The sequence below is a fragment of the Thalassophryne amazonica genome, chromosome 23 (genome assembly GCF_902500255.1).
Source record: "Thalassophryne amazonica chromosome 23, fThaAma1.1, whole genome shotgun sequence".
Taxonomy (NCBI): domain Eukaryota; kingdom Metazoa; phylum Chordata; class Actinopteri; order Batrachoidiformes; family Batrachoididae; genus Thalassophryne; species Thalassophryne amazonica.
The window spans coordinates 21,559,126-21,583,729 of record NC_047125.1 but is presented as its reverse complement, the minus strand read 5'-3'; the positions used below and the strand labels follow the sequence as shown (position 1 = coordinate 21,583,729).

Genomic DNA, 24,604 nt, shown 5'->3' with positions numbered 1-24,604 from the left:
TTTCTTTGAAAATAGCATTGAGAATACCATCAAGTACCAGACCAATAAACAGTGGTATGAAGCATCCTAGTACCATTAAAATCTTCACAACACCCATTGATTTCTTACTGGCTGTGATTCAGTAGGACAGGTGTCAGTGGTGGAACTGATCGTATTGGTCTGTCATCAGTATGTTGTGTCCTTCGTGGTTCAGCATGATTTGCGGATTAATTGCAAAATGTACATAATGGTGTGAAGCACAGATTTATTGTCATGGTGACTTGTTTTAAAGTAATAACTGTGTAAATCTTGATGCAGGTCACTGAAATCAAAGTGGCGAGTTGGGGGGGGGCGCTGTGCTCACGTGAATGCAGCAAAGCAGGCCATCTTTGCCGCCTCCCGCTGCACTCGCGCTGTTAAACAGCCTGCGAAGATAAATGCACAACACAGCAATAGTTGCTTTGAATAATCAGGGAGATGCTGCTCTGCTGCATCTACACTGCTCTGGCTGTGATCATTCAGATAGATCAGTGTGCACATTTTGTCCTCATCTTCCTGATTATTCAAAGCAACTGTTGGTGCGTTTGACAGTGTGTGCGGTGTCGTTCTCACCTGCAGTTGTTTATCTCTGGTGTACAGAGACGGTACAGGTGCACGAGCTCACCCATTTATTTTTGTGACACAGGAGCATGTTTTAAAATGAAGTAAATTACAATGTCCTTTCTGGTTCTATAATACATTTAATGACTTTGTCTTGCATTACAGCTAGGCAAGACACTGTACACCTCCGCTAACATGCTAGCAACACAACTTGAAAGCATCTTCAGGCTTCCTGCAATGAGTTACTGATGACAGCTGTACTGCAACAGTTAAGGATAGAATGAGTTTTGATTGTTTATCAACAGTACTGGACTACAGGCCGCTCAACAAAATACTGTTATTACTCCTTTGAGGTTTTTAGTATTTTTGACAATGTTTATATTTCTGTCTATTTTTTTTTTTTTGTCTTGACAATTTTTATACTTGTATGTGTGCATGATGTGTGCTTTTTATGTACTGCCATACACTCTTTTTTGCTTTGCACTAAAATTATGTGCAGCTCTGTCACTAAATGATTTTTACTGCCGGTGTAAAAATTTAGAAATGTCAAGCTTGCTAATTCTTCAAAGGTATAACATTGTCCTAATGACATCCTTTGCTTCAAAAACTCCATAATTTGACACATTGTTGGACGTAGCAGAATCTATCAAACATAGCATTTAACAATTTCATGAGAGACTTGTTCTCAGGATAAAAAAAAAGAGAGAGACATTCTTGTCAAAAGTGGCACATTTGTTCATTTTATCTGTGTTTCCGCACCAGATTGTGCACCAGCATTATGTCAGTCTGGGTTTTCATTATGACTCAAATTGGAAGAACTGTCAAAGCAGGTGCAGTATTTCTTTCAAGCATTTGGCAGCTTTAGTCATTTTAATTTCATCTCATTTGAGTGTAGTTGTTTCACTTGAGCTCTCTGTTACTCTCTGTTGGGATCAATTTGTAATTACCTTGGAATTAGCTTTGTAGATGCATCTGTAACTGTAATTAGGGTTTTGTTTGTAAGGTTTGATGTCTAGCAAGCAAACTGGTGTAAAAAAAAAAACAAAACAAAAAGGGTAACATTGCTGCTGTCAGAAGTATTTTGTCTGTTAAATGATACAAGACTGCATCTTAATTTCAGTATATTGGTCAAACTATACTGCCATGAATAAAGGTTTGGTATTTAGTTTGTGTTCAGACAATAAAAACATTTTGCAGCCTTGTCATTATATCTAGTTCCTGAGATACGCAATTTAGTTGATGACCTCTGATTTGAGCTTGATCTTAGATCTGTGCCGTTGACATGAGTCATGCTGTGAGAGGATGGTCCACTGAATTTGTCCATCAAGTGTTTGTGAAATTGCTCTTTGCAGTTTGAAGATAATGCCGTGAACAGATGGACATGACCATAACAAAAGCCTCTTTGTGGTTCACAACAGCATGAAAAATTAGAAATTGTTACTTTCATTAAATCCTGACTGCTTTAAGCACTGATGGCAAGAATAGTACCGTAATTTTCGGACTTTAAGCTACTACTTTTTTCACACGCTTTGAACACTGCGGCTTTTACAATGATGCAGCTAATTTATGGATTTTTACAGGCTTTTTCACAAGTCGAAATACGCCAATTGATACTGTCGATTGATTTCCTGAAAGCTGCGCTCCTCATGCGGTGTAAATTCACGCACAGTGTAAATATAAGGTCTTACCTGTTCGTTTTGGTGAAGAAAAGTCCCTCGCCGGCACTTTGCGCCCAAGTTGCGCCGTCAGATCAGTCCGCGGAGCCTTCTCCCCCCACCATTCCACACCGGTTCTGTCTTGGCACAACAAGCCAAAAAAGTCACAGAGCCTCATTAACGTCTCATTTACCACAGACTCCACCCGATCCTGGCTGCACGCAATGAAAGTTAGAAAAAGAAAAACTTAAAATTACTCAGTTCTCCATGTGGAGCAGAGACACCGTGCACGCTCTGGGTAATGTGCACGTCAATATTTACATGTAACACTTCAGGGGAAAAAAGCATTTACGGTGCGTATTTAATTAAAAGTTAAAAAATGTTTGTCTAACATCACCCTGTGTAAATATCTCTTGTTGCAACGTAGAGACCTGCGGCTTATAGACAAGTGCGGCTTATTTATGTACAATTTTTTTCTTTTTAAAATTGGTGAGTGTGGCTAACATTCATTTACACTCTATAGTCCAGAAATTACGGCATTATAATGATCAGGAAGTCTGTTTTTCTGGTCAGAGTGCATGAAGGTAATCTGAAACCTCGGCACAAAACTTTGCATATCTCTAGCACGACAATAGTCCTCCTATAAATCCAAAGTGTGGTTCTTCTAACTGCTTTTCTTCCTTGTTCTTGTGAGTGTAAAGTGGTTCCTATTCTTCATGCTGGTTTACAACCCTTTCAGTTCTGCCATCATTCAGAACATACGCAGGACTGACAAGTCAATAACGACACTTTGTGTCAACAACTGTACCTTAAAATACAATATTTGGTAACTCATGCTTGGGTCAGGATGTGTGAGGTTAACATTGGTTCACTGCTATCGAGAAATAAATCTGTAGAAAGTATCTATTAAGGCTGATTTTTTTTTTTTCTTTTAAACTATAAAATGAAATGGTGTCATTCACCCAGAGCTCTGTGCTCATTTTTATCCCCCTGGGTATAAAATACGGGGGCATATATCGATCAGCATGTCTGTCCGTTTTCGCTTGTTCGCGCAATATCTCAAGAACCAGTTGACCAATTTCCTTAATATTTAGCATAAAGGTGTTCTTGGGTGAACCCCTGACATTTTGTATTCCTGATTTGTGGGGACCAGGGGGATGTGTCATCTGCTGATGACTGTCGTACTGTTTGCAGTGACAAAAGGCTTGAGCAGACTACAGAAAGCATATTGACAAAGCAACCTCGAGTAAAAACTGTTTGTAGTTCGTCTGGACCAAAGGTCCGATGATATCATGTCACAGTTCATAGAAAATGCTTCTTCTCCTTCAGTTCTTGATTGATTTTTGATTCCGATGGATTGCAGAAGATTGAGGGTTTGCAGTGGAAACAAACAGTAACACTAACTAAACAAGCCACCTTTAGAATTCATTTCTCTCACGCTCACAAAACTTTGATATTGAATCCTTTTAATTTTTTACTGGATTTCAGCTGCAGCAACATATGATTATTGTTGGAATTGGGGCATAGCTGCCGGTTACCAGGCCTTAGGTCATGGTTAGGGGTACAGTGTGTTGTAGGGCTGCAGCTATCGATTATTTTAGTGATCGAGTATTCCATCGATTATGCTGGCGATTAATCGAGTAATCGGATAAAAAGTACTTTTGCGTTTTAAAACATTAACAGTCCAGGGCTCTCCCTAAGTAATGGCACAATGTCGCTGCGTCATCACGGAGATTGTCAAATTTAGTGTATCCCTTTGTTTTTCTGAGTAATTATTTATTTTTTAACATCTTTACAAGTTTTGGATCTTTCCTAGTGTCAGAAACTCAGTCAAAGTCTTGACATTTTGCTGAAATGGCGATGGGATGTGGCTTTCTGTTTTTTGTTTTCCCCAGCTTGTAAAATTTTACCATTTTTATTTATTTATTTATTAAGGTGGTGGACTGGGTCCCTGCATGAATTTCTTTTTAACACTCTCTGCGATTCAGCCAGTGCATTTAATTTTTGGCTGGAGGCTGAACATGCAGCCTCGCAGTCACTGGTTTATGTATTATTATTATTATTTTATTTGAGTTCCCGTGTTTGTGAAGCATTCTGTGTTGCCCAAAAAAGCGAAAATTAAAACGCGAAACACTCATTGCGAGTCACACATAAGAAAGTGTGGACTTCTTCCAGACACTGTGGCCAGGACAGAGCTGTGTGAGGGCAGTGCTGAGCCGCTCACACCGGGCAGAGAGAGGCAGCAGCCGGCCACAGCGCGTAGAGCGGCCAGCGAACGAAACTGTGTTTTTAAAAAAAAACACACTGCTTTGCTTTAAATGCACAGTAAGCTATTTCAGATGATCAGCGTGGACTGTCTTTTTCCTAAAAGGCTTTATTTCACTCTGTTTCACTCGCGTTGGAAAGCTGTAGCTTTTGTGCTAATTTGATTAGCGCTTCTCTACTTCTTCGGTTTGTTTTTCTGGGGACATTACAGTGCCACACACAGGCCTGGCATATGTACTACAACATTAAATGAAGCTTCGAGGCACAGAATTTGCCTCGAACATTTTTTGTAATCAAATTACTCGACTAATCGTTTCAGCCCTAGTGTGTTGTGCACATGCATCAGTCTGGATATATATGTACAGCTGGGCAGTTTCAGCATTAACCAAGAACACAGGCTAAACAACAGACCCTCTCGAAGCCGTAATGTCATTAATGCTCTTGACAATGTTGTTTTTTTTATTATTGTCTGCTGTGACTGAGGGTCCCAGAGTCCGGTCACTGTCCAGTGCCATGCGCGCTGGAAAAGCTCAGCTGGTGAACACACAATGCACATGTGTGGGTGGGCGCTCATGCCCTCATGACATGCTGATAATTACATACACACACGATCACACGAGGACCGGCCAGCATCTGAGCGTGTGGGATGGTGTGAAATTAATGAGCTGGCCGGGTAGGCTGTCACTTCCACTGCATAAATTGTAGTTACATGACAGAGTGGAAATTAAATAAAACAAATAAGGGTAAAGGTGTGAACTCATTCATGTGTGATTGCTTTGCTCATACGCTTTGTTGTGGACATAGAGCGCCTGTCAGCTGACCGTCAGTGCACCACAACGCTGGACACAACCGCGAGGCGCATGTAACTGTGGGATTTCCCCACATTGTAATAATTAAAACTCATATCACATTTGCAACGTGGTCACCAGCAGATCCCTGTGTGCTGGACGTGGCATGCCAGCTGATGTGTTCATGACACAGAAGCCGCCTCTTCATAACACGGGAGCTGGATCTTTATCAGACGAGAGCCCGGCTGATGTCTTCATGAGATGAGAGCATCAGTTAATTCATTTAAAACTTAAAAGGGAGAACAGTAATCGACATAATGTCAGTACTTCCTGGTGTACGTCTAGGCGGAGGCTAAGTCCGCTCTTTATAGCAGGAATTAAATATTATAAATTGTGATGTTTTTTTTTTGTTTGTTTGTTGCTCCACTGCTGTGTGCGTGACTTTTCCACATGCTCGCACTGTTTGTGCGCGTGAACACCAGCGTGCACAAAACCATCGCCGCGGTATCATGCACGCCTGTCCAACCGTGTGTCCCTCCCGACAGCAGGTGGAATATTTCGTGGTTCCCCATTTTTTTGTTTGTGGATTTTTGGCCGGTTTCTGCTTCTTTTTCCCAATTTTGCGTTGTGTGAAGGGGTGCGAACCAATGTTCTGTGAAAATTATCTGAAAAAGAATACAGAAACCGAAAAACTTTGGGGGGGGGGGGGAACCTGACACGACCACAAAAAGACTTCGATTCAGGTGCATGAACAAAACATGCTCCTGACATTTGATCACATAACAGGACTTTGACCTTGAAAATTCTTTCCAAGGTAAAACTTTGTGGAATTAGAAACTGAAGTTGGCGGAGGTTTGCGCCCTACGAGTGCAGTGCTCTAGTTTCTTCACCACATACCCTGTGAGTTGACTGCTTGCTGTATGCACGTTGTCCTCTTCAGAAATGATAATTCACTCCACATGGGGTCACTCACTGATGCACCCTGCCTTGTTTTGACAGTATGACGCCAGACCTGCTGGTCTGCAAAACATCAGCAGTGGTCACACCTGGACAATCTTTCAGGCAGTTTTTCAAAAGAAAATCCACTGTTACAAAACCATCTTCCCATCATATACAAGTTGTCAGCTTTGTATAGATTTGTTGTCTTCATTGTTGACTTCCCGTGCTACAATGCAAGGATAATCAGCCTCAATTAATTCTGCCACCGTGACCTGGAGCGGCAGAAAAAAATAACTAATTCTGCCTTTTTTGGAGTTACTTGTTGTGATGTCTCCTACGTTCAAAAATCCACAAATGTCTTTCAGTGGCCTCTTTGTCATAAATGTCTGCATGCATATTGTGACAAATGTCTTTATCAACAAACTCAATTTTTGTGCTCTTGGCTAATACTGAAACCAGCCAGTTGATGACTTGTACATCCGGGTATTGCCATATTGACTGAATCGATATGGTTTTTAATCCAGGGATCAGAACATTTTTCAGATCAGGAAAAAAAAGAAAGAAAAATAGACGTGCTGCTTTTCTCTCCATTTTTAAAAATAACGAGCAATGCAACAAGGAACTTTACCCCATGGTCCCGAATGAAAACAAGATGTCCAATGTTTTATATAACATACATAATATAAAATGAAATACTTGATTGTTATATTAAAATGGAATATGAACAGTATCAGTAAGTGAAAAATAGTCTTTGTAAAACCCTTAAAGTTAAGAAAATGGGGCAAATTTATCAGGTTCATGATGTCAAATTATTATTTTCTTTTTTTTTTCTTTTTTTTTTTAAGAAATGAGTGTCTACATTTTCTTTTGAGAAGGTAGTAATAATTTTATTTATAGCCTTTTCGGGATGAAGACATTCATCCTACCCCCTGTTTCGAATTCAGTCAGATCAGTGTTCCTGCCGTGCATACGCTTGGAAAAACATGAATATTTATTTTTCTGGAGCTGCGGACTTTCATCCACTTCGGTTGTGCATGTGCTTCAAGCGCGACACTCACGCTAAAGACTGCACAGAGAAGAGATGACGGACTCAACTCCTTTTCATTTTTTGAGAGTTTCTGACTTTTTTTTTGGATCCAGAAGTGCTCTGAGCCTGTTGTCTGTAGCAGAGTGCTGTAACAAGTTGTGAGGAAATGTGTGCCCAAGTTTACTGTGAAATCCTGTTTTATGTAACCACATTAGTTTTGATAGGAGTTTAATTAACAGCTGACATTCAGGGAATATAAACCAAATCACAGGAAAACAGCAGCCACTAAAAAGCAAATGTTTTCAAATGACCTTTTCTTTCTCAGTGCCTCTGGTGTTTGTATGTATTCAGCTCACCAGTTTGCTGTTGAAATATCAGCTTGATGACATCTTTGCAAAAAAACCCCAAAACAAACAAACAAAAACCTGCCACAGGAAAAATGTTGTTACTTTTGTTGTTTTTGCTTTCAGTTTTGAAACCCATACTTGGCTGCATGTCAGTCACATCTGATAAGATTGCAATCACAAAATGTCAGATTGTGTCAAATTCAAGTTTCATGAATTTTGAATCACAAGTACAGTAACCAGAGAGGCCACGATGATTCCATTATTGGCTTGTCTTACAGTATGGACATGACCTTGTAACATTTTTGCTGACATTTTTCTGGCATTGGAAAAGCACACGCTTGAGTGTAATATATCGACATACATAGTGTGTTTTTAATATTTCTAAATTAAGCTTCATGACTCACACTGCATCAGAGAAATGTGAGAACAAAGCAGTGATATCATTTATTGTCCTTGTCCTCTAACACATCTATAATTATAACTGAGGGGAGTGGTGAATATGTGTATGTGTGTATATGTAGGCGCGTGTGTGTGTGTGTGTCTTAGGGAGGGGCTTTGCTTTGCCTGCAGCTGCCCAAAAATGAAGAATCAGAAGACAAAAATAGTCAGACATGAAAGGGGATAGGAGAGAAGGAAGACGAAAGTGTTGGGGCGAAGAGAACTTAGGAAACGTGCTCGAGTTGTATTTCAGCAGTGTCCAGTGATGCTTGCATGAGATTGTTCACGTCAGAATTAAAAGGACAACCACTAACTTGTGGGAGTAATGACCCATTATGGCAGTCGTTAACCACGTAATGAAAAGTTTCTTTGGTAACTGACGTTGTGTGTTCCTGTCATTTGGTAAGCTGATGCGGTTTCATTTCAACTCTGACATAAGAGGTGTTTCTGACAGGCATTTAGAAAATGAGAGCAAAAGCATGATGTGCCCTGCCTCACTCTGCAAGATTTGTGCCGCTCAAGCATTGAAATAGAACGTGTGTATATGCCTCAAACAAGGGATGGGTAAAGACGTGGTGCAATGCTAATAAAGAATTTATATTCTTGTTATTATTCATTTTTTATGCAGTGTCTTAGCGAGGGCTTTACTGGGTTTGTTTGGAGTTGAAGCTTTAAAACCAGGTCAGTTAGGGTTATGGAAGCCATAAATATGAAAATGCTAAAAGTTCTTGGGGTTAGTAATCTGACTAACCATGTAGGTTGTGATGCCAATGTGAGATAAGGTAAAGAAAAGGTGAAAATTTGATAAAGAAAATACTACAACACACATTAGCCAGTATAAAGTGCTAAATAGTTAGGTTACACACAAACACTCCACATTACAATTTATACATTCACTTAAAATCTGTACAAGCAGTATTAAGTACATAATCGGACCAATCGTGATGCCTATCAAGTATTGGCAGTCCATGCCTATGCGTGATATCATATGGAGCTTTGAGAAGAGCTCTAAAGACATTGTCATTTTAAAATGTGGTCCTTGAATGTTAAAAACCTGGAGGAATAACAGCCTAATTTAAACAATTTTTCAGTTTTACACATTTAAAAGGTCTGACTGTGTTCACATTAACATTTCAGTGAAAAATTACACCAAAATTCCGCTTCTTCACACACACTCAAATACATTTTCGATATTTGTGACAATTATTTAAGCAAATTACTTTACACGGTGGAGCCGCGGTTTTAGAACTTAATTGGTTCCTAAAAGTTGTTCATAAACCGAGTTGTTCTTAAACTATTTTTCCCATAAGAAACAATGTAAAGTGGATTTATCTGTTCCTTGCCCCAAAAAGAGCAATGTTTGTACCTTTTTTTTTTTTTACATTAATTCATGCATAAAAGGCAGACAAAATACAAAGAATATGCATAGTGTCTTATACAAAATACTGTACAGTAATTATAATGAAATAGACAATTTACTAAAATAGACAAGTTACTGTCCATTAGCACTTTTTACTGCACAACAAGCCAGATTATTCCATGTGTTCCAGTGAAATTCTTGTCGGATTTAATATTGTATGCGAACAGCATTAGCATTTTAGCAGCTGTCGGTAGCTTCACCCGTTGGCTCCACTTAATGTATGATTACTGGAAAGAGTACGTGGCTCATAACTTTTAATGTCCACAACAAAGTAAACCGTTAGAACCACTGAAGTATGATTTAATCAACACTGAACACAAAACAAAAACAACCCTTCTTTTTTCGGGGTTAATTGACAGATTGCAATCCAACGCGGTGCATTACTGCCACCTACTGAAGTGGAGGTGTTCGTGTACGAAGTTTATATTTAAAAAGTGATGCATTTTTCATTCAAAAAAGTATGTTCATGAACTGATTTGTTCGTAAAGACAGCCACTCAAAACAGAGGTTCCACTGTGTATAAGAAAAGTAATTAATAGGTGTTTGACTTGCGTGCGGAGCAAAACAGGAGGGAAAACAAACAAAGCTGTTTATTCTTCACATCTTAGAACAACACAGTGGAACAAGAACTAACCCGAGTGCTGCAGATGTGTTGAACTCATGGATTGGCAAATTTATAATTGATTTTTCATTGGTGCTGATGGGAAAATAGATATTTGTGGCCTCTCATTTATATTTAAAAAAATAAAACAGAATAAACCTACCGAATGACAACTGGATAAAAGGTCAGGAAATGAGATTGAGATTTTTGTTTTGTTTTGGTTTGGTTTTATTCATTCCAGACTCTATAAAATGCAACTTAATTAATGTTACTTTGATAGCCGTGTGTGTATGTATACTCCCCAAACATGATTTTTAAAAAAGTCTGCTCAGTTCATGGTGCCATGAGCTCCAGTGTGTGTCGGGCCATGACGGGATTTCATTTACACGTTTTCCAGCGGTGATATACTGGTGTTGCCGGGCTGTTTTTCTCTCTCCATAAACACCTGCAGATTCAGTGACATCTTACAGCTTGTGAAAAAGGATGTGTAGTTGAAAATGTAAAATCCTAAACCTTGTATCAGTGGTAGAGAAGTTTTCCATTCTACATAGTATGTTGGAACCACCTCAGTGTGTAAACTTGTCTAGGTTATTCCAGTGTAACTCACATCTTTAAACTGCATCAGGAGACTAGTTCTTATCCGTGTCTTGAAGCACTGCAGGAGAAAGAAATTTTGCCCACAGGGACGGCAATACACTGAATATGTGACTGCAAAGCTGAGTAAGCGACACGGGGCCTGAAGACACAGTGACATGTGAGAACAACCTGACTGATTCATATGGACTTCTCTTATCCTGTACTATTCGGTCGTCATTAATATATTACTCCACCTCCTTACATTAACTAATCTAGTCTGGATAGGGCAGAACTCTGTAGTATTTCAGTAATATACTCCATTATTGTAGTCTGTATGAGAACGTGCTTTCTCAAAACAAAAGTACAAATAAGAATACCATTAAAATATCAAACCATTAACTGGTACCGCAGAGTACTAGTAGTACCATTGAAATCTTAGAGCCATCCTTAATTATATTTGCCAATTACATTTACAGAGTTTTACCGTGGCGATATCTTGATCAGGTGTTCAGTTGATCAGTGTTTTTGTTGTTGTGTTTTTGCCTGCAATCCAAGTGATACTGAGTTTCCGCCAATGCAGTGTCCCGATCCAATACTTGCATTTTATATATATATATATGGTGCGTGTGTATTTATTTTTTGGTTTCTCAATTCCACTTAGTGTAGAATTTTTTTGGAGTAAAACTGGTGCACTTCATTGAGCAATGTTTTAGTTGGTGAAAATATTATTATTAAAGTGAAGTTGTTCCAGTGGGTCATTTCATTGAAATCTATTTTCTTTTATATTGATAAGCATGGGCACTGAATGTTATGGTCCCAAAACCTGGTATCAAGCTCCTCGTGCTAAATTAACAACTAAGCTCCATCTCATAACATTACTACTGTCTGTACTGTTGAAATAAATAAAAAAACACAAACTTTTGAGCAGGTTTTCTTTTCAAATGTCTCTGTCATGCTGCGCTGGCAGCATGACAGCGAGCGAGCGAGTTTTTGCACATTTATCTGGAGTTTTCCAGAGTAGGTATTTGCACGGCTGCCTCTGAACCGACTAGCTCAGCTCTCTGTCAGTCTCTTGCTGAAAGCTTGCACACTCACACAAGCATTTAATTGAGCATTTGAGAGAAGGAGAGGGGGAGATAGTTATAAGAGGAGCATTCGTGCGTAGAAAGAGAGGGAGAGAGTTGTAAGAGGAGCGTGCATGTGTGGAAAGAGAGGGAGAGAGATTTACAAGTGCATCAGGGCACACAGAACCGACGATGATGGAGAGAATTAAATGCTCAAAGGGGTGGTTGCACTTGACTCTTTGTGGTATGTAGAAAATAAAGCATTGTTACTTCTATTATTTGATTCTTTTTAACTCCAGAAAGAAAAATACCAATCACAATACTCTTCCAGTACCAGACCGATAATAGTAGTAGTTGTACTGTTAAGATCTTAATGAAACCTATCCTCAACCCTCTGGGGCAGACCTCAAGTGAAAAGCCAAAGATCGTTTTCAGGAGTGATATGTTACTAGTTGGCCCCTTTTGAATAGCCCCCTGGGTGCTCCAATGAGTACATACTATTAGTACATACTCGGTGCGCCCTGTGCCATTACGCACAGTGATCAGTGAAAGCAGGAGCACATGGAGAGCCTCTGATGACAATCTCACGTGCTCAAAGTGTGTAACTATCAGGATTGCTCCACTAGTTTACATGTGAATGTTACTGTTGCTTTCTCTGCGTAAAGCACTGTTTACCATATCAATGGACAACAAAACCCATAGACCATTTTGTATATATTGTTCAAAATGTGCATTTGTGTTTATTGTTTGAACCTTTTTGTTGTACAGTCTTTCACGCAAGACCTCAAATTACCTTTATGAAGTGTCAAAACAGTTTATTATAGTTTGCTGTGTGTTTTGAATAAATGTGTGGAAAATTATTTTTCGCTTTATTTTTTCCTTGCTTATTTTTGATTGTAAGCCTTTATTACACTTATAAAACACAACAAAAACATATATATTCTGAAAGCACAGGTTGTCCTGAAAAAAGAGACATAAAACTTGATTGTGGAATGCAGGGGGAGCTGTTAACAGCAATAATAAAACACTTATGCCAGGCGAGTGAACTGTCCAAAAAATGCCTTCGGACCCCAGAGGGTTAAATATCTGTATTGGTTAAAAAATAAAAAATCCATCCCATTTGGGCTCTACCAGTGTATGTGCACTCAGCTTGCGGAGAAAGCTAAGAAACCTTTGGTGCCATCTGTCTTTGTTTGTGTTTTACAGTTTAACACCTGTGAAGCAATCACAAAATGTTTGATTCACAGTTGTCTTTGAGTGAAGACCATCACATTGTCAGACCACCACTCAGTCGTGTCACATTTCCATTCACTCTGACTGAAACGTTCTATCTGCACACACACAAGAAAAATGTAGCAAAAACTCCTGTGATGAAAGTAAGCCATGCATGGTGCTCTGGCATTGACTGAAACAAAACCAGAACCAGACTTTACATACCATTCATTCCATGGCCCCAGGACCCTACATGTATGAAAATTTTGAGGGGTTTTTTTCCCCCCCCCCTTTGGTAAAGCGATGGCATTATATTTAACCCTCAGGATGGAAAAAAATAAGACTTTTACAATGTCTTCAGAAGGCATTTATTCTGAGGTGGGGGTAGCAGGATAGCTCCAACCCCTTTCCCCTCTGGCTACGCACCTGTACAGTCTTCCTAGAGCAGGAGGACAACAGACACGATGAGAAGACGATCTTTGTGGAATGCGTGATCTGGTTGATCAGTAAGAAGGGTATATCACATGTACTATCCTTCAGAAACAGACTTGGTGCATATTTGATGATTTGCAGATTTAATCTTGAGTCCTTGTGCCAGTGTGGTGGCCACTGTGTGTGTATCTTGTCAACCTAGGCAGTTTCCTCTCCTCTGACCCTGATCCACATCACCTGTCCTCTCTGATCAAACACACACAGTTTGCCCAGACCCTATACAGAAACTAAAACCCACTGATGGTTACAGTAATGTTGAACTTGCCAGCACAGTGAGGATTTGCTTTCATTTTATCAATGTGCTACTGTTTGCTGTAAGTTACACTGACACAGTTTTAACCAAGTGCTACTTGTTAACAGGCTATCACATAACTTTTAGTATTTTATGGGAACTGGTTGCATAGTTGCTGTTCACATTAGGAACAGTTTGATAGAATTGTGACTCATTTGTCTGAAATACAACATGAACTACTCGTCAAGAAATGAATGAGTAACTTTTCTATGTCGGCATTGACTTGCATTGGTGTTAAACATTAACCACAGTAAACTAGTGACAAAGTTATAATAACTCTCATCCAGCCTACTGTCTCAGTGTGTAGGCTTTCATTTTGAATCTGTCTTAAAACCATTTGCAAAGTTTTAGTGGTTGAATCTTAATGACATCTGCTCATACTGTAATATTAAGCATCAACAAATGCATATCATTTTGCATCTGTACTCGCCATACTGCAGTTGAAATGACACAACTGACTTGACTGCAGTGTTGACGGTCAAAGGTTTTACAAAAATATTGTGTTCACATTTAGAAATTGCAGCCATTTGTATTCATTGGGTGTCCATTTTATGAGCCTGTAAGTCACTTTTACTCTGTAAAACCTACAGCCTGGTGGTCGCCACAGCCGTCTCAGCTTGTCTGTGCCACTGTGGAGTGCCACCTTGCCTAAAGAGTGGAATTGGTGTGCGCGAGCTGATCCCCACTTTAAGCAACAAGCGCAGGCAGGAAGGAAAGCCCTGCAGCGATGGGAAGAGGCGAAAACAGCAGGTGCATGATGGCACTGGGAGCTGCAGTCTCGATCCTGCATGCAGGCGGCTCAGGAGCTATGGTTGTTTGATTGCTGACCCGAGACAACAGCATTATTCGGCAGGGCCCTGGGTGACCAAGCAGCCCTGTTTAGGGATAGCCCTGCTTCCGCCACATGGAGACAGACCTAGAAAAGGTGGTCTAAACATGGCTTGTCTCACTAGACCTGGTTGGCTCACCGCTGCCAACGGGCATCACTACATGCGGTGCGAAAGAAAAACAAAGAAACAGAAATGCCTGCGCCACACTGCAAAGCAAGCTCCGCATACTGCAGAACGACTGGTGGCTAGCTTTTGCGGAGAAGACATAACATGCCGATGCCGGAGACATGCGCTCCTTTTATGAAGCCCTTAAGACCATCCATGGGCCAGCACATCAAGTGCAAGCACCCCTGCGCTCCTCAAACGGCTCCACCCTTCTGACGGACAAGGAAACCATTATGCAGCGTTGGTCAGAACACTTTGAAAACCTCTTCAGTGACAAGCGCACTGTGCAAGAGTCATCAATCGAGAAGATTCCCTAGGTGGAGATGAAATGGGAACTTGATGACCCCCCCAACACTTGAAGAGATCCGAAAGGCCACCACGCAGCTGAATCCAGGGAAGTCTCCTTGCATAGATGGCATCCCAGCAGAGGTGTACCAAAATGGAGGTGAGGCAGTGCTCGACAAGCTTCAGATTCTCTTTTCCAGTTGCTGGGAAAAGGAAATGGTTCCACATGACCTTGGGGATGCGGTCATTGTCTCCCTGTACAAGAACAAGGGCGACATGTCTGACTGTTCTAATTACTGGGGCATCACTGTCCTCTCAATAGCAGGTAAGACTTTGGCTCGAGTGCTGCTCAACAGGCTTAGCCCTACCATAGCGCATGAAAATACTCCAGAGAGTCATTGAGGATTTCGGGCCAACAGGGGAACCACCGACATGATCTTCGTCCTGAGACAGATCCAGGAGAAGTGCAGAGAACAGAACATGGCCGTTTATGCAGCCTTCATAGACCTAACCAAGGCTTTTGACATGGTCAGTCATGAGGGTTTGTGGAAGATTCTTGCACGCCTTGGCTGCCCTCCAAAGCTCCTCACCATCATCCGCCAGCTGCATGAAGGCCAGATGGGACAAGTGAAGTACAACGGGACTCTGTCCGGCAGCTTCCCCATCTCAAATGGCGTCAAACAAGGTTGCATCCTCGCGCCCACTCTGTTCTCCATCTTCTTCAGCATGATGCTCCGTGAGGCCAAAGAAGACTTGACAGACGGCATCTATATCCGCTTCAGAACCGACGGAAGTCTGTTTAACTTGCGGCGCCTTCTGTCCCACACTAAGATCACAGAACAGCTAATCATGGAGCTGCTCTTCGCAGATGACTGCGCCCTCATCGCCCATACGGAGCAAGCCTTGCAGCACATTGTCAGCTGTTTTGCTGAAGCAACAAGAGCCTTCGGCCTCACCATCAGCCTGAGAAAGACAGAAGTGCTATATCAACCGGTCCCCCATACAGCATATACCCCACCCCAAATCAACATCGAGGGTACCAGCCTGAATGCAGTAGAGCACTTCACGTATCTTGGTAGTGTTCTCAAACGACGCATCTGTTGCCAAGGTCCTAGATAGTCGCCTTGCTAAGGCCAGCAGTTCTTTTGGTCGACTCTCAAAGAAAGTCTGGCAGAATCATGCACTGCGCCTTTCCACAAAAGTGCAGGTCTAGAGAGCCATTGTGGTCCCTACCCTCCTGTATGGAGCTGAAACCTGGGTTCTGTATCGCCAGCAGATCAGATTACTGGAACGCTTTCAACAGCGTTGTCTCCGAAACATCTTCGGGATCAAGTGGCAGGACTACGTCTCAAATGAGGACATCCTTACCAGAGCCAAATTGCCCAGCATGGAGTCTATTATACTCAAACAACAGCTTCGTTGGGCAGGTCACTGAGCCAGGATGGATGATACACGCATACCGAAATTAATTCTTTTTGGCGAGCTCAAGGAAGGGAGACAAAACCAAGGGGCCCCAAAAAAGCGCTATAAGGACCAGCTGAAGAAACAGCTCTCCCTTGCAGGCATTCAGCATCAGTCATGGCAGCATCTAGCTACAGATAGACTCAGCTGGCGTTCCAGCATCAAATCCGCCAGCCTGAAGTTTGAGGCAGAAAGAAGTGAGGCCTCACGCCAGAAGCGTCAAAGACAGAAAGAGCGGGCAGCAGAACAAGCTCAGCCTACTCAAGTGTTCATTTGCCCCAAGTGTAACAGGTCTTGTGCATCCCGCATCGGACTTTTCAGCCACCAGAGGGCTTGTAGAAAATAAACTTAAAGAAAAAAAAAAAGGGCCTTCCCACTATCCTCGCAAGCGAGGAAACTGCCAACAACAACAACAAGAAGTCGTCACTGGACAAACTAAGTTGAGGATTATTTTGAATACAAATCATCACTTTGACAACTAGTTTTCTTTAGGCAGTTCACGGGACGGATGCATTAACAGTTCCATGTCATTCGATATGTCTTGGACTTCATTTACTTCAATTATAAAAAAATACAAACAGCATGGTACTGTGTAGTAAATCTGCCTGGAAGGAGTAGACGGTTATCAAAAACTGACCATCCAAGAAGATGAGTGAGGGAAGCCAACAAGACACCCAGTATAACTCTGAATCAGTTATTGGATTATGTGGCTGTGATTAGAGAAATTGTGCAACTTTGGTCTGTTGCGTAACCAGTTACACAGATTCATGATGCACTGGCACATGAAAGACTTGAGCTTAAATTTGATCCATTTTCTTGTTTGGAATTTTCTTATCAGTTCCACTCCAAAGTGAAGTTTTCCCCCTCACATTTATTGGTTGTTTCTCTAATTTTCCCTACCGCATATACTCACATCCAAGCCTTATTTTGCACCAGCTAAGGCCATAGTTACTGGATTTATTGGTTTACAGATTTAAATAATAATTGTTGTTTTTGAGAATTGATTGGTTCAACTTTTTAATAAAAAAATTATGGACCAGGACCAAAGTTTGTAGTTTTATTGTAAACAGTCTGGTGAAAAACAAATCTGCTGCTGCATGTCTTCCAAACAAACCATGATTATTTTTTTTTTTTTTTTTGACAGCTTTAAAATCAAGTCACAGTGACACAAAATCACAATTATATAATTACATTTACATCAATTATGTAAATGTAATTATGTAATCACAATTATGTAATCTTTGCAGTTAAGCCACAGTTCACACAGTAGAAAAATGTCGGACTGATTTCAACATTAACTTGTCGATGCAGCATTTGGACATGTAAGAGGTCAGACCTATGCATTATTGACGCGGGTCGCACTGGCTGATGAAGACCGTGAAGACAGTCATTTGTGGTGGAGCCGCAGAGCAATCCACGGATCCCTGTGATAGACTCAAACACCGGATTTGACAAAAAAGTGGAAATCCGTGTTTCCACGGAAAACTTGTTGTCTGATGATGTCCAGGAGCTGCGTCTCTCAACTTCCGTTGACATCGTCACAGACAAAGAAAACAATCTCCTGAGTCTCATTCTCCACACAGGTGAAGCCTACTGTCGCTGCGTGTGCAGGGGTTGTTGCAGGCCCGGCAGCACTATATTCATTTCCTCATGCGTGCACAGTCTGTCCACGCATTAAAATGGAATACCATTAGATAGTGAGGCTCCTTCATGGCTGGACAACACACACGGACATCGGGATCCTTTGGAAGCCCTCCGATTTAAAAATTCAATGTAGGGTATCAGTTAAAGCTCACAAACAAACCCAGGACACACCACCACTCTTGAAGTCACTTTTAAGTCTTGAAATTTTGGGGGAGCACACAGCTTAGCCAGGGGTTGCCCAGGGGCAATTCTTTTCATTAAGTGCGATTTTTAGACCAGTCGGCAGATCCGTAAACCAATAAATCCAATAACTATGACCTAAGTAACAAATACATACCTTGCAACATAGCCGCATTCCGCTGATTTTGCTTCCGCAGCAGGCAAGAGGAGTGTGTGTGTGTGTGTGTGTGTGTGTGTGTGTGTGTGTGTGTGTGTGTGTGTGTGTGTGTGTATAAAATGAGGTCTATTAGATAAGAAACCGACACACGTATTTTCTGCACCATAAGGCGCACCGGATTATAAGGCGCGCCCTCAATTGGCGGGTACCTAACCCTTACAAAAGGCGCACCGAATTATAAGGCGCGGCCTCAATTTGCGGGTACTTAACCCTGACAAAAGGCGCACGCTAAAACATATAGTCTACCAAAAAAAAAAAAAAAAAGTCACGGAAGCAAAATGGTGAGTTTATTTGAACTTTTTAACAACTTTGAACTACCGGTAGTCAACAATATGGTACTCACATTATTTTTTATTATGCTTCTGTCACAAATCCATCGAAGTCCTCATCTTCTGTGTCTGAATTGAACAGCTGGGCAATTTCGCCATCAAACACGCCAGGTTCCCGCGCATCTTCCCTCTCATTGCTGTCGTTTTTGCCTTCAGCCGAATGGTGACTATAGAGACGCTTCTCCTGGCTGTTCTTTGTTCAATGACCCATTGCTCGAGTTGGTCTTCTAGCTGTGGCCACCTCGCTTTGTTTCCATGGAAACTCCATTTGGTCTTTTTAACTCGGCACAGTTCATTTTCTTGTTTCCTTTCGCAGCTGCTCTATTCCCATGAACAACCGCGTAACTGATAGCCTGCAGTTTGAATTGTGCCTCGTAAGCATGTCTCTTTGCTGGCGCAATTTTCGGGGGTCCTTAGACAAACAAATGTTGTTTTGCAGATACCTGTAGTATACGTAACTACCGCAAGAGTGGCGGAGGTAAGTGTACGTACCACGGACTCACGGACTCTTCTCTCATTGGTTTATCGCTGGCAGTGTACGTACTCTACGCTACCAGCGTACGTACTTTATGTATTACGTAATGTTCTCCGATTGATTTATCGCTGCCAGGGTACGTACTCTACGCTGCCAGCGTACGTACTTTACGTATTACGTCCTTGTGTCAGCGGGAAATGGTCCGATATTCTGACAGTCAAAAACAACGTCGGTCGTTTTTACAGATTTTGGAATTCAGTGCGCACATAAGGCGCACCGGATTATAGGGCGCACGGCCGATTTTTGTGAAAATTTAAGGCTTTTAGGTGCGCCTTATGGTGCGGAAAATATGGTATATGGATTTGAATGACGTGCGATTACACCAATCATGCTTGAACCCTCGTGCGCATGCGTGAGTTTTTTCACGCGTGTCGGTGCCGTCATTTCCCTGTGGGCAGGCCTTGAGTGAGATGTGGTCCCGCCCTCTCGGCTGAATTCCTTTGTTTCACACGCTGCTCGAGACCGCGCACGGTGCTTTATCAAATTTTTTTTCTGGACCTGTGAGGAATATCTGAGTGGACACTATTCGAGAAATTAAGTTGGTTTTCGGCGAAAAGTTTAACGGCTGATGAGAGATTATGGGGTGTTTCTGTCGCTGTAAGGACTTCCCACGGAGCGGGACGTCGCGCAGCGCTTCCAGGCGCCGTCGTCGGCCTGTTTCGACCTGAAAACATCCTAATTTAAGGCTTAATTCACCCAGGACGTCGTGAGAGAACAGAGAAGATTCAGAAGAGACCGGCATGAGGACTTGATGCGGACATTCCACTGTTTAAGGACATTTTGTAATAAAAGACGTGCGCGCAAATTCGCCGTGGGTCATTTCCGTGACGACTCGGCGAATCTGTGTGCGCCGCGACAGGAAAAACACCTCCGTGTTGAAAACCATTTGTAAAATTCAGGCGGCTTTTGATGGCTTTCAACAAGTGAGTAACTGAGAAATTGTTTAACAGCTTGGGCATGTTCCAACTCGCCCGTTAAGGTTTCCAATGGAGGTGTTTTTCCTGTCGCAACCCGCCACGGTCGGGTCCGGCCCGACATGCGACTCTGCCCGCACGCTCTTTCATTACAAAATGTCCGTTAACAATGGAATGTCCGAATAAACTCCTCATGCCGACTTCTTCTGAAAGTTCTCTGTTCTCTGACGACTTACTGGGTCAACAGAGCCTGAAATGTGGAAGTTTTCAACTTGAAACGGCGAGACGCTGCCGCCTCGAAGCACAGATCGCCGTCAGGCACTGTGGGCCGTCCTTACGGCGACACTACCAGACCAAAATCTCTCATCAGCCGTTAAAATTTTTACCGAAAACCAGCTGAATTTATCGAATGGTGTCCACTCAGTTGTGCCTTACAGTTTAGAAAAAATTTTGATCAAACAAAGCAGCAGTCTCTGAGCCATTCCTAAACAATGAAAAAATTGACGAGAGGGTGGGCCACTCCTCACTCAAAGACTGCCCACAGGCAAATGACGTAACCGACAGGCGTGAAAAAACTCTCGCATGCACACGAGGGTTCAAGCATGTCTGCTGTAATCACACGTGATTCAAATCCATATGGTTTTTGAAAAAAAATAAGGTTGGATACTTTTATAATAGACCTCGTATATATAATGTGTAAAAACCTCTTAATTTAGAACAGACTGTCAACACTACAAGCACCTCTTAATGTAAGAGTTGAAGCTCCAGTGGGGTGCTGTATGGAGGCAAAATTATAAAAATCGCCACCATCCAAGTAGTTGTACCAGAGTAAATGAAAATGTCAGCACACAGTAGAGATAATCGTGGTTGGTCAAATCAGCATCTCACTTTATGTTTGAGATTTGAATATCCTTTGATTATACACTAAAAATGTAAATCCCCAGGCAAACTATTCAGAACAGCTGGAATTATAGCTTTATGGTAAATACATTGTCTTGTTCTCTTTTTGCTGCATTACATATTTTCTCCTCTGATCTCAGGACTCCAAGTCTTCGTCTGGCCGCTCCAGCATGCCGCGATGTCGGAATTCCGTTTCCACCACCACATCAGATGACCAGCCGCACATTGGTAACTATCGGTTGCTTAAAACCATCGGCAAGGGCAACTTCGCCAAGGTCAAGCTAGCACGGCACGTCCTCACTGGAAAAGAGGTTGGCTTACATGCAAACACACAGCAGATTTGAGTCAAACCTTTCCTCTATCTCTTCCAAAGTCACTTTGATATTCTGGTTGCTGATCTGATCTAGGCCTCACACGGATTCAGATACATCACACCTGCTGTGCGTCTTTAGATTGCTATTGTCAGCTTGGATTGAGAAGAAATGTTTCCCGGCTTCCTGTGAATTTCCGAGTCGATGTAAGTTATCAGCGTGTCGCTTTTAAGGAAAACGCTGTGTGTGGAGCGAACACATGCTGTGCTCCGTCTAAGGCCCAGTGAAGTCATGTCTCTGAGAGGGGTGGGCAGACTTTGTCAATATGTGACAGCTCTGTGCCTGACACACTGATAACGCTCCATGTGACTGTGAGGCACACAGGCACGCATGCGCACACACATAAAAGGGCAGAGTCGCAGGGCATTCAAGAGTCAGACGAGCACAACCACAGACGAGAGTGAAAGAAACAAGTTAGTTGGCCGAATGTGGTTTATTTCAGTGTCCTGTTCTAAAAAACAATTTGTTGCCCTTCCTATTTATTCTTGAACATAATTCTTTTGTGTTTGTTCATCTGTATTTCTCTTTGGTTTTGTGTGCTTTTAAGACCTTATAAGTGTTTACTCTCAATTTGTTTCAGGCCTGGAGGTACTCACTAAAAAAATAAAATAAAATGCAAATCGCAAGGTGTATAGCATGAAAACATAGTGAGATGCTAACCATGCAAAAGCTAAAGTACAGTGATGTGCTCATTATTTATTTAATCCTGCTATAGTCCTACAAAGCTTGATCATTGGATTAAAAAAAGCTATAAATTTCAGATTCATACATGCGCACCGTTGGGCCCATTTTACCAGTGGTTGTCCTTGATTAACAACTCTAGACTCCGCCAGTTTCATGAGTGGGTGATTGCATTCTGAAATCAACTCCTCTCACATTGTTAGGAGGAATTCTGTGAAACTTGATACAAGTCCTTGTTATAGGTTGGTAATATGCATATTGTAATATTGTACAAGATTGACATATTTTGGCAGAGTTATGGCCCTTCATTAACAAACCAAGACACTGCCAGTTTCATGAGTGGGTGCCTGCATTCAACATACATTACAGAATCACAAAGTTTTGATTCGTATTCAGCAACACAGCTGATGGGGTGAAACAGTCTTTATTGATAAGGACTTTCAGAAGCAATTTCTGGTCTTGTTGGCCTGTTCTGCAATCGGGCAAACCCTGCTGTTGTGCTCCATTATGCAGCTGTCACCTGTCTGTGATTGTGTTTGTCATTAAGTTTGTTGGACGATATCGTTCTGTTTGTGGTTGTGCAACAGGTTTGCTAAAGTAGGTTTCGGTGCCCGAGATGCATCCAGCCATTCACATCAGGCACAATAAGTGAATCAGCACAACAATAAATCAACAGGTTCATGTTTTGCTTCTAGGTGGCTGTAAAGATCATCGATAAGACGCAGCTCAACCCCTCCAGTTTGCAGAAGGTAGGTCTCGCTTTGCATGACCTCAGTCCTCTTTTATCCTTTTTGAAAAGGCGTTTTGAAGCCGCTCTTCTCCCCAACTCTGTCTGTCATTCTCTCCCCTTCCCTCCTTTCTCTCTCGCTCGCCGTCTGATTTGGTCTACTTTTCAGAGAGGTTTTTAATTACAGGAAACAAGCTGCAATTACTTCCTTTGATGGTTGCCGGGTGGGGTCGGGCCGCTGACACGCACACTCTCTGTCCATGTGCAATTTGTACACAGGATGAATCAGAAGACTGGTCCATACGCTTTTGGACTGTCACACAAGTTTTGGAATTTTTCCTCTTCACCACCACAGTGGAGTTGAAATGAAACGGCCAAGATGTGCTTGTAGTGCAGGCTTTCGGCTTGCAGCTGTTTTTATGCGCACCTCCGCCATTTTCAGATGCCAAAAGTAACTGGACCAACTCAGCATCATGATTACTGAAGTTTTTGTTGCAGTTTACTCTTTCCTCAAAGTGTACATTATATTTAGTGCGCGTGCTTGTGCAAAGTCTGATACTCACTGTCTATATTTTCTGTGTAAAAATGTATGACGGCTCACAGCTCCGAACTGTTCCGAATTGTGTATCTGACAAAGCACTTTGTGTGGCGTCTTTCTTGCAGCTCTTTCGCGAGGTGAGGATCATGAAGATGTTGAATCATCCCAACATCGGTGAGTCACCCTGAAGCGTGGGCTTCCACTCTGACATCACTCACTTTGAACCCACCTAAATTGATGTAGTAAGATTGGATTACGACACTTCTGCTTTTCTCTCTATTTTTGCTTTCACTCATGCCGTCTTCCTTTTTTGTTTCACTCTTTCCTCTTATTTCGATTATTCTTTGTACTGGCTTCCTCTCCTCTGCCTCTTTTGTGTTTTCATGTCCCTCTGCTTTACTGTCTTTTCTCTTTCTGCTCCCAGTCAAGCTCTTTGAGGTCATAGAAACGGAGAAGACTTTGTACCTGGTAATGGAGTACGCGAGTGGTGGTAAGTGCATCTCGCTGTGAAAGCCTGATGCTGGGCGCTGTGCATGATAGTTTCCCACAACCAGAAAATGTTTTTGGCAGCATCTACCATTGATTTAATGTTATTTGTTCATTGGGTTGTCAGAATTCTTTCATTTTTATTTTCCCCTTTTCTGCATGAGGTTTTTATTTTTTTTGACTGGACTGCAGTAAGTCTAAATGATGACATCACTAACTTACTTTTCTTAGCTCAGTGGTTGTAAACAAGATGTTTATCTCAAAGTTAAAAATTTTTCTGGCATTATATTCCTGCTCTTAATCTCCTGTCTCCCCCCTCTATCTTCCCAGGAGAAGTTTTTGACTACTTGGTAGCTCACGGAAGGATGAAGGAGAAAGAAGCCCGTGCCAAATTTAGACAGGTGCATTTTTAAATTTAGAAGATTGCTTCTTTTTTACTTTGCAAGTCTGTGTTAATGATCTATTTGTGTAAAAGCTTCACTTGATTGATTTGCATGCCTGTGCAAAAACCTTGCCTCCATTTTTCTGCACAGTTGCCGTTTTTGCCATTCCCCATAAAGTCACAAGGCATCCATTATGTGCACAAAATTATCGGAAAATTTCTGATTTGATGCGGATCTTTTCACTCTGGTTTGTCCTTTCCTGG

The 24,604-nt window shown here is 41.8% G+C and overlaps 1 protein-coding gene across 11 annotated transcripts in view; it reads left to right on the top strand.

Moving 5' to 3' along the window:
- Positions 1-24,604, top strand: part of mark2b (MAP/microtubule affinity-regulating kinase 2b) — an 89,380-nt gene that overhangs the window by 20,105 nt on the left and 44,671 nt on the right. For all 11 annotated transcript variants that reach the window (XM_034164795.1, XM_034164794.1, XM_034164786.1 and 8 more), the window contains exons 2-6: positions 21,296-21,466; positions 22,903-22,956; positions 23,598-23,646; positions 23,897-23,962; positions 24,289-24,359. In XM_034164795.1, the coding sequence (XP_034020686.1) occupies positions 21,296-21,466; positions 22,903-22,956; positions 23,598-23,646; positions 23,897-23,962; positions 24,289-24,359 (411 nt within the window). The remainder of the gene's footprint in view (positions 1-21,295; positions 21,467-22,902; positions 22,957-23,597; positions 23,647-23,896; positions 23,963-24,288; positions 24,360-24,604) is intronic.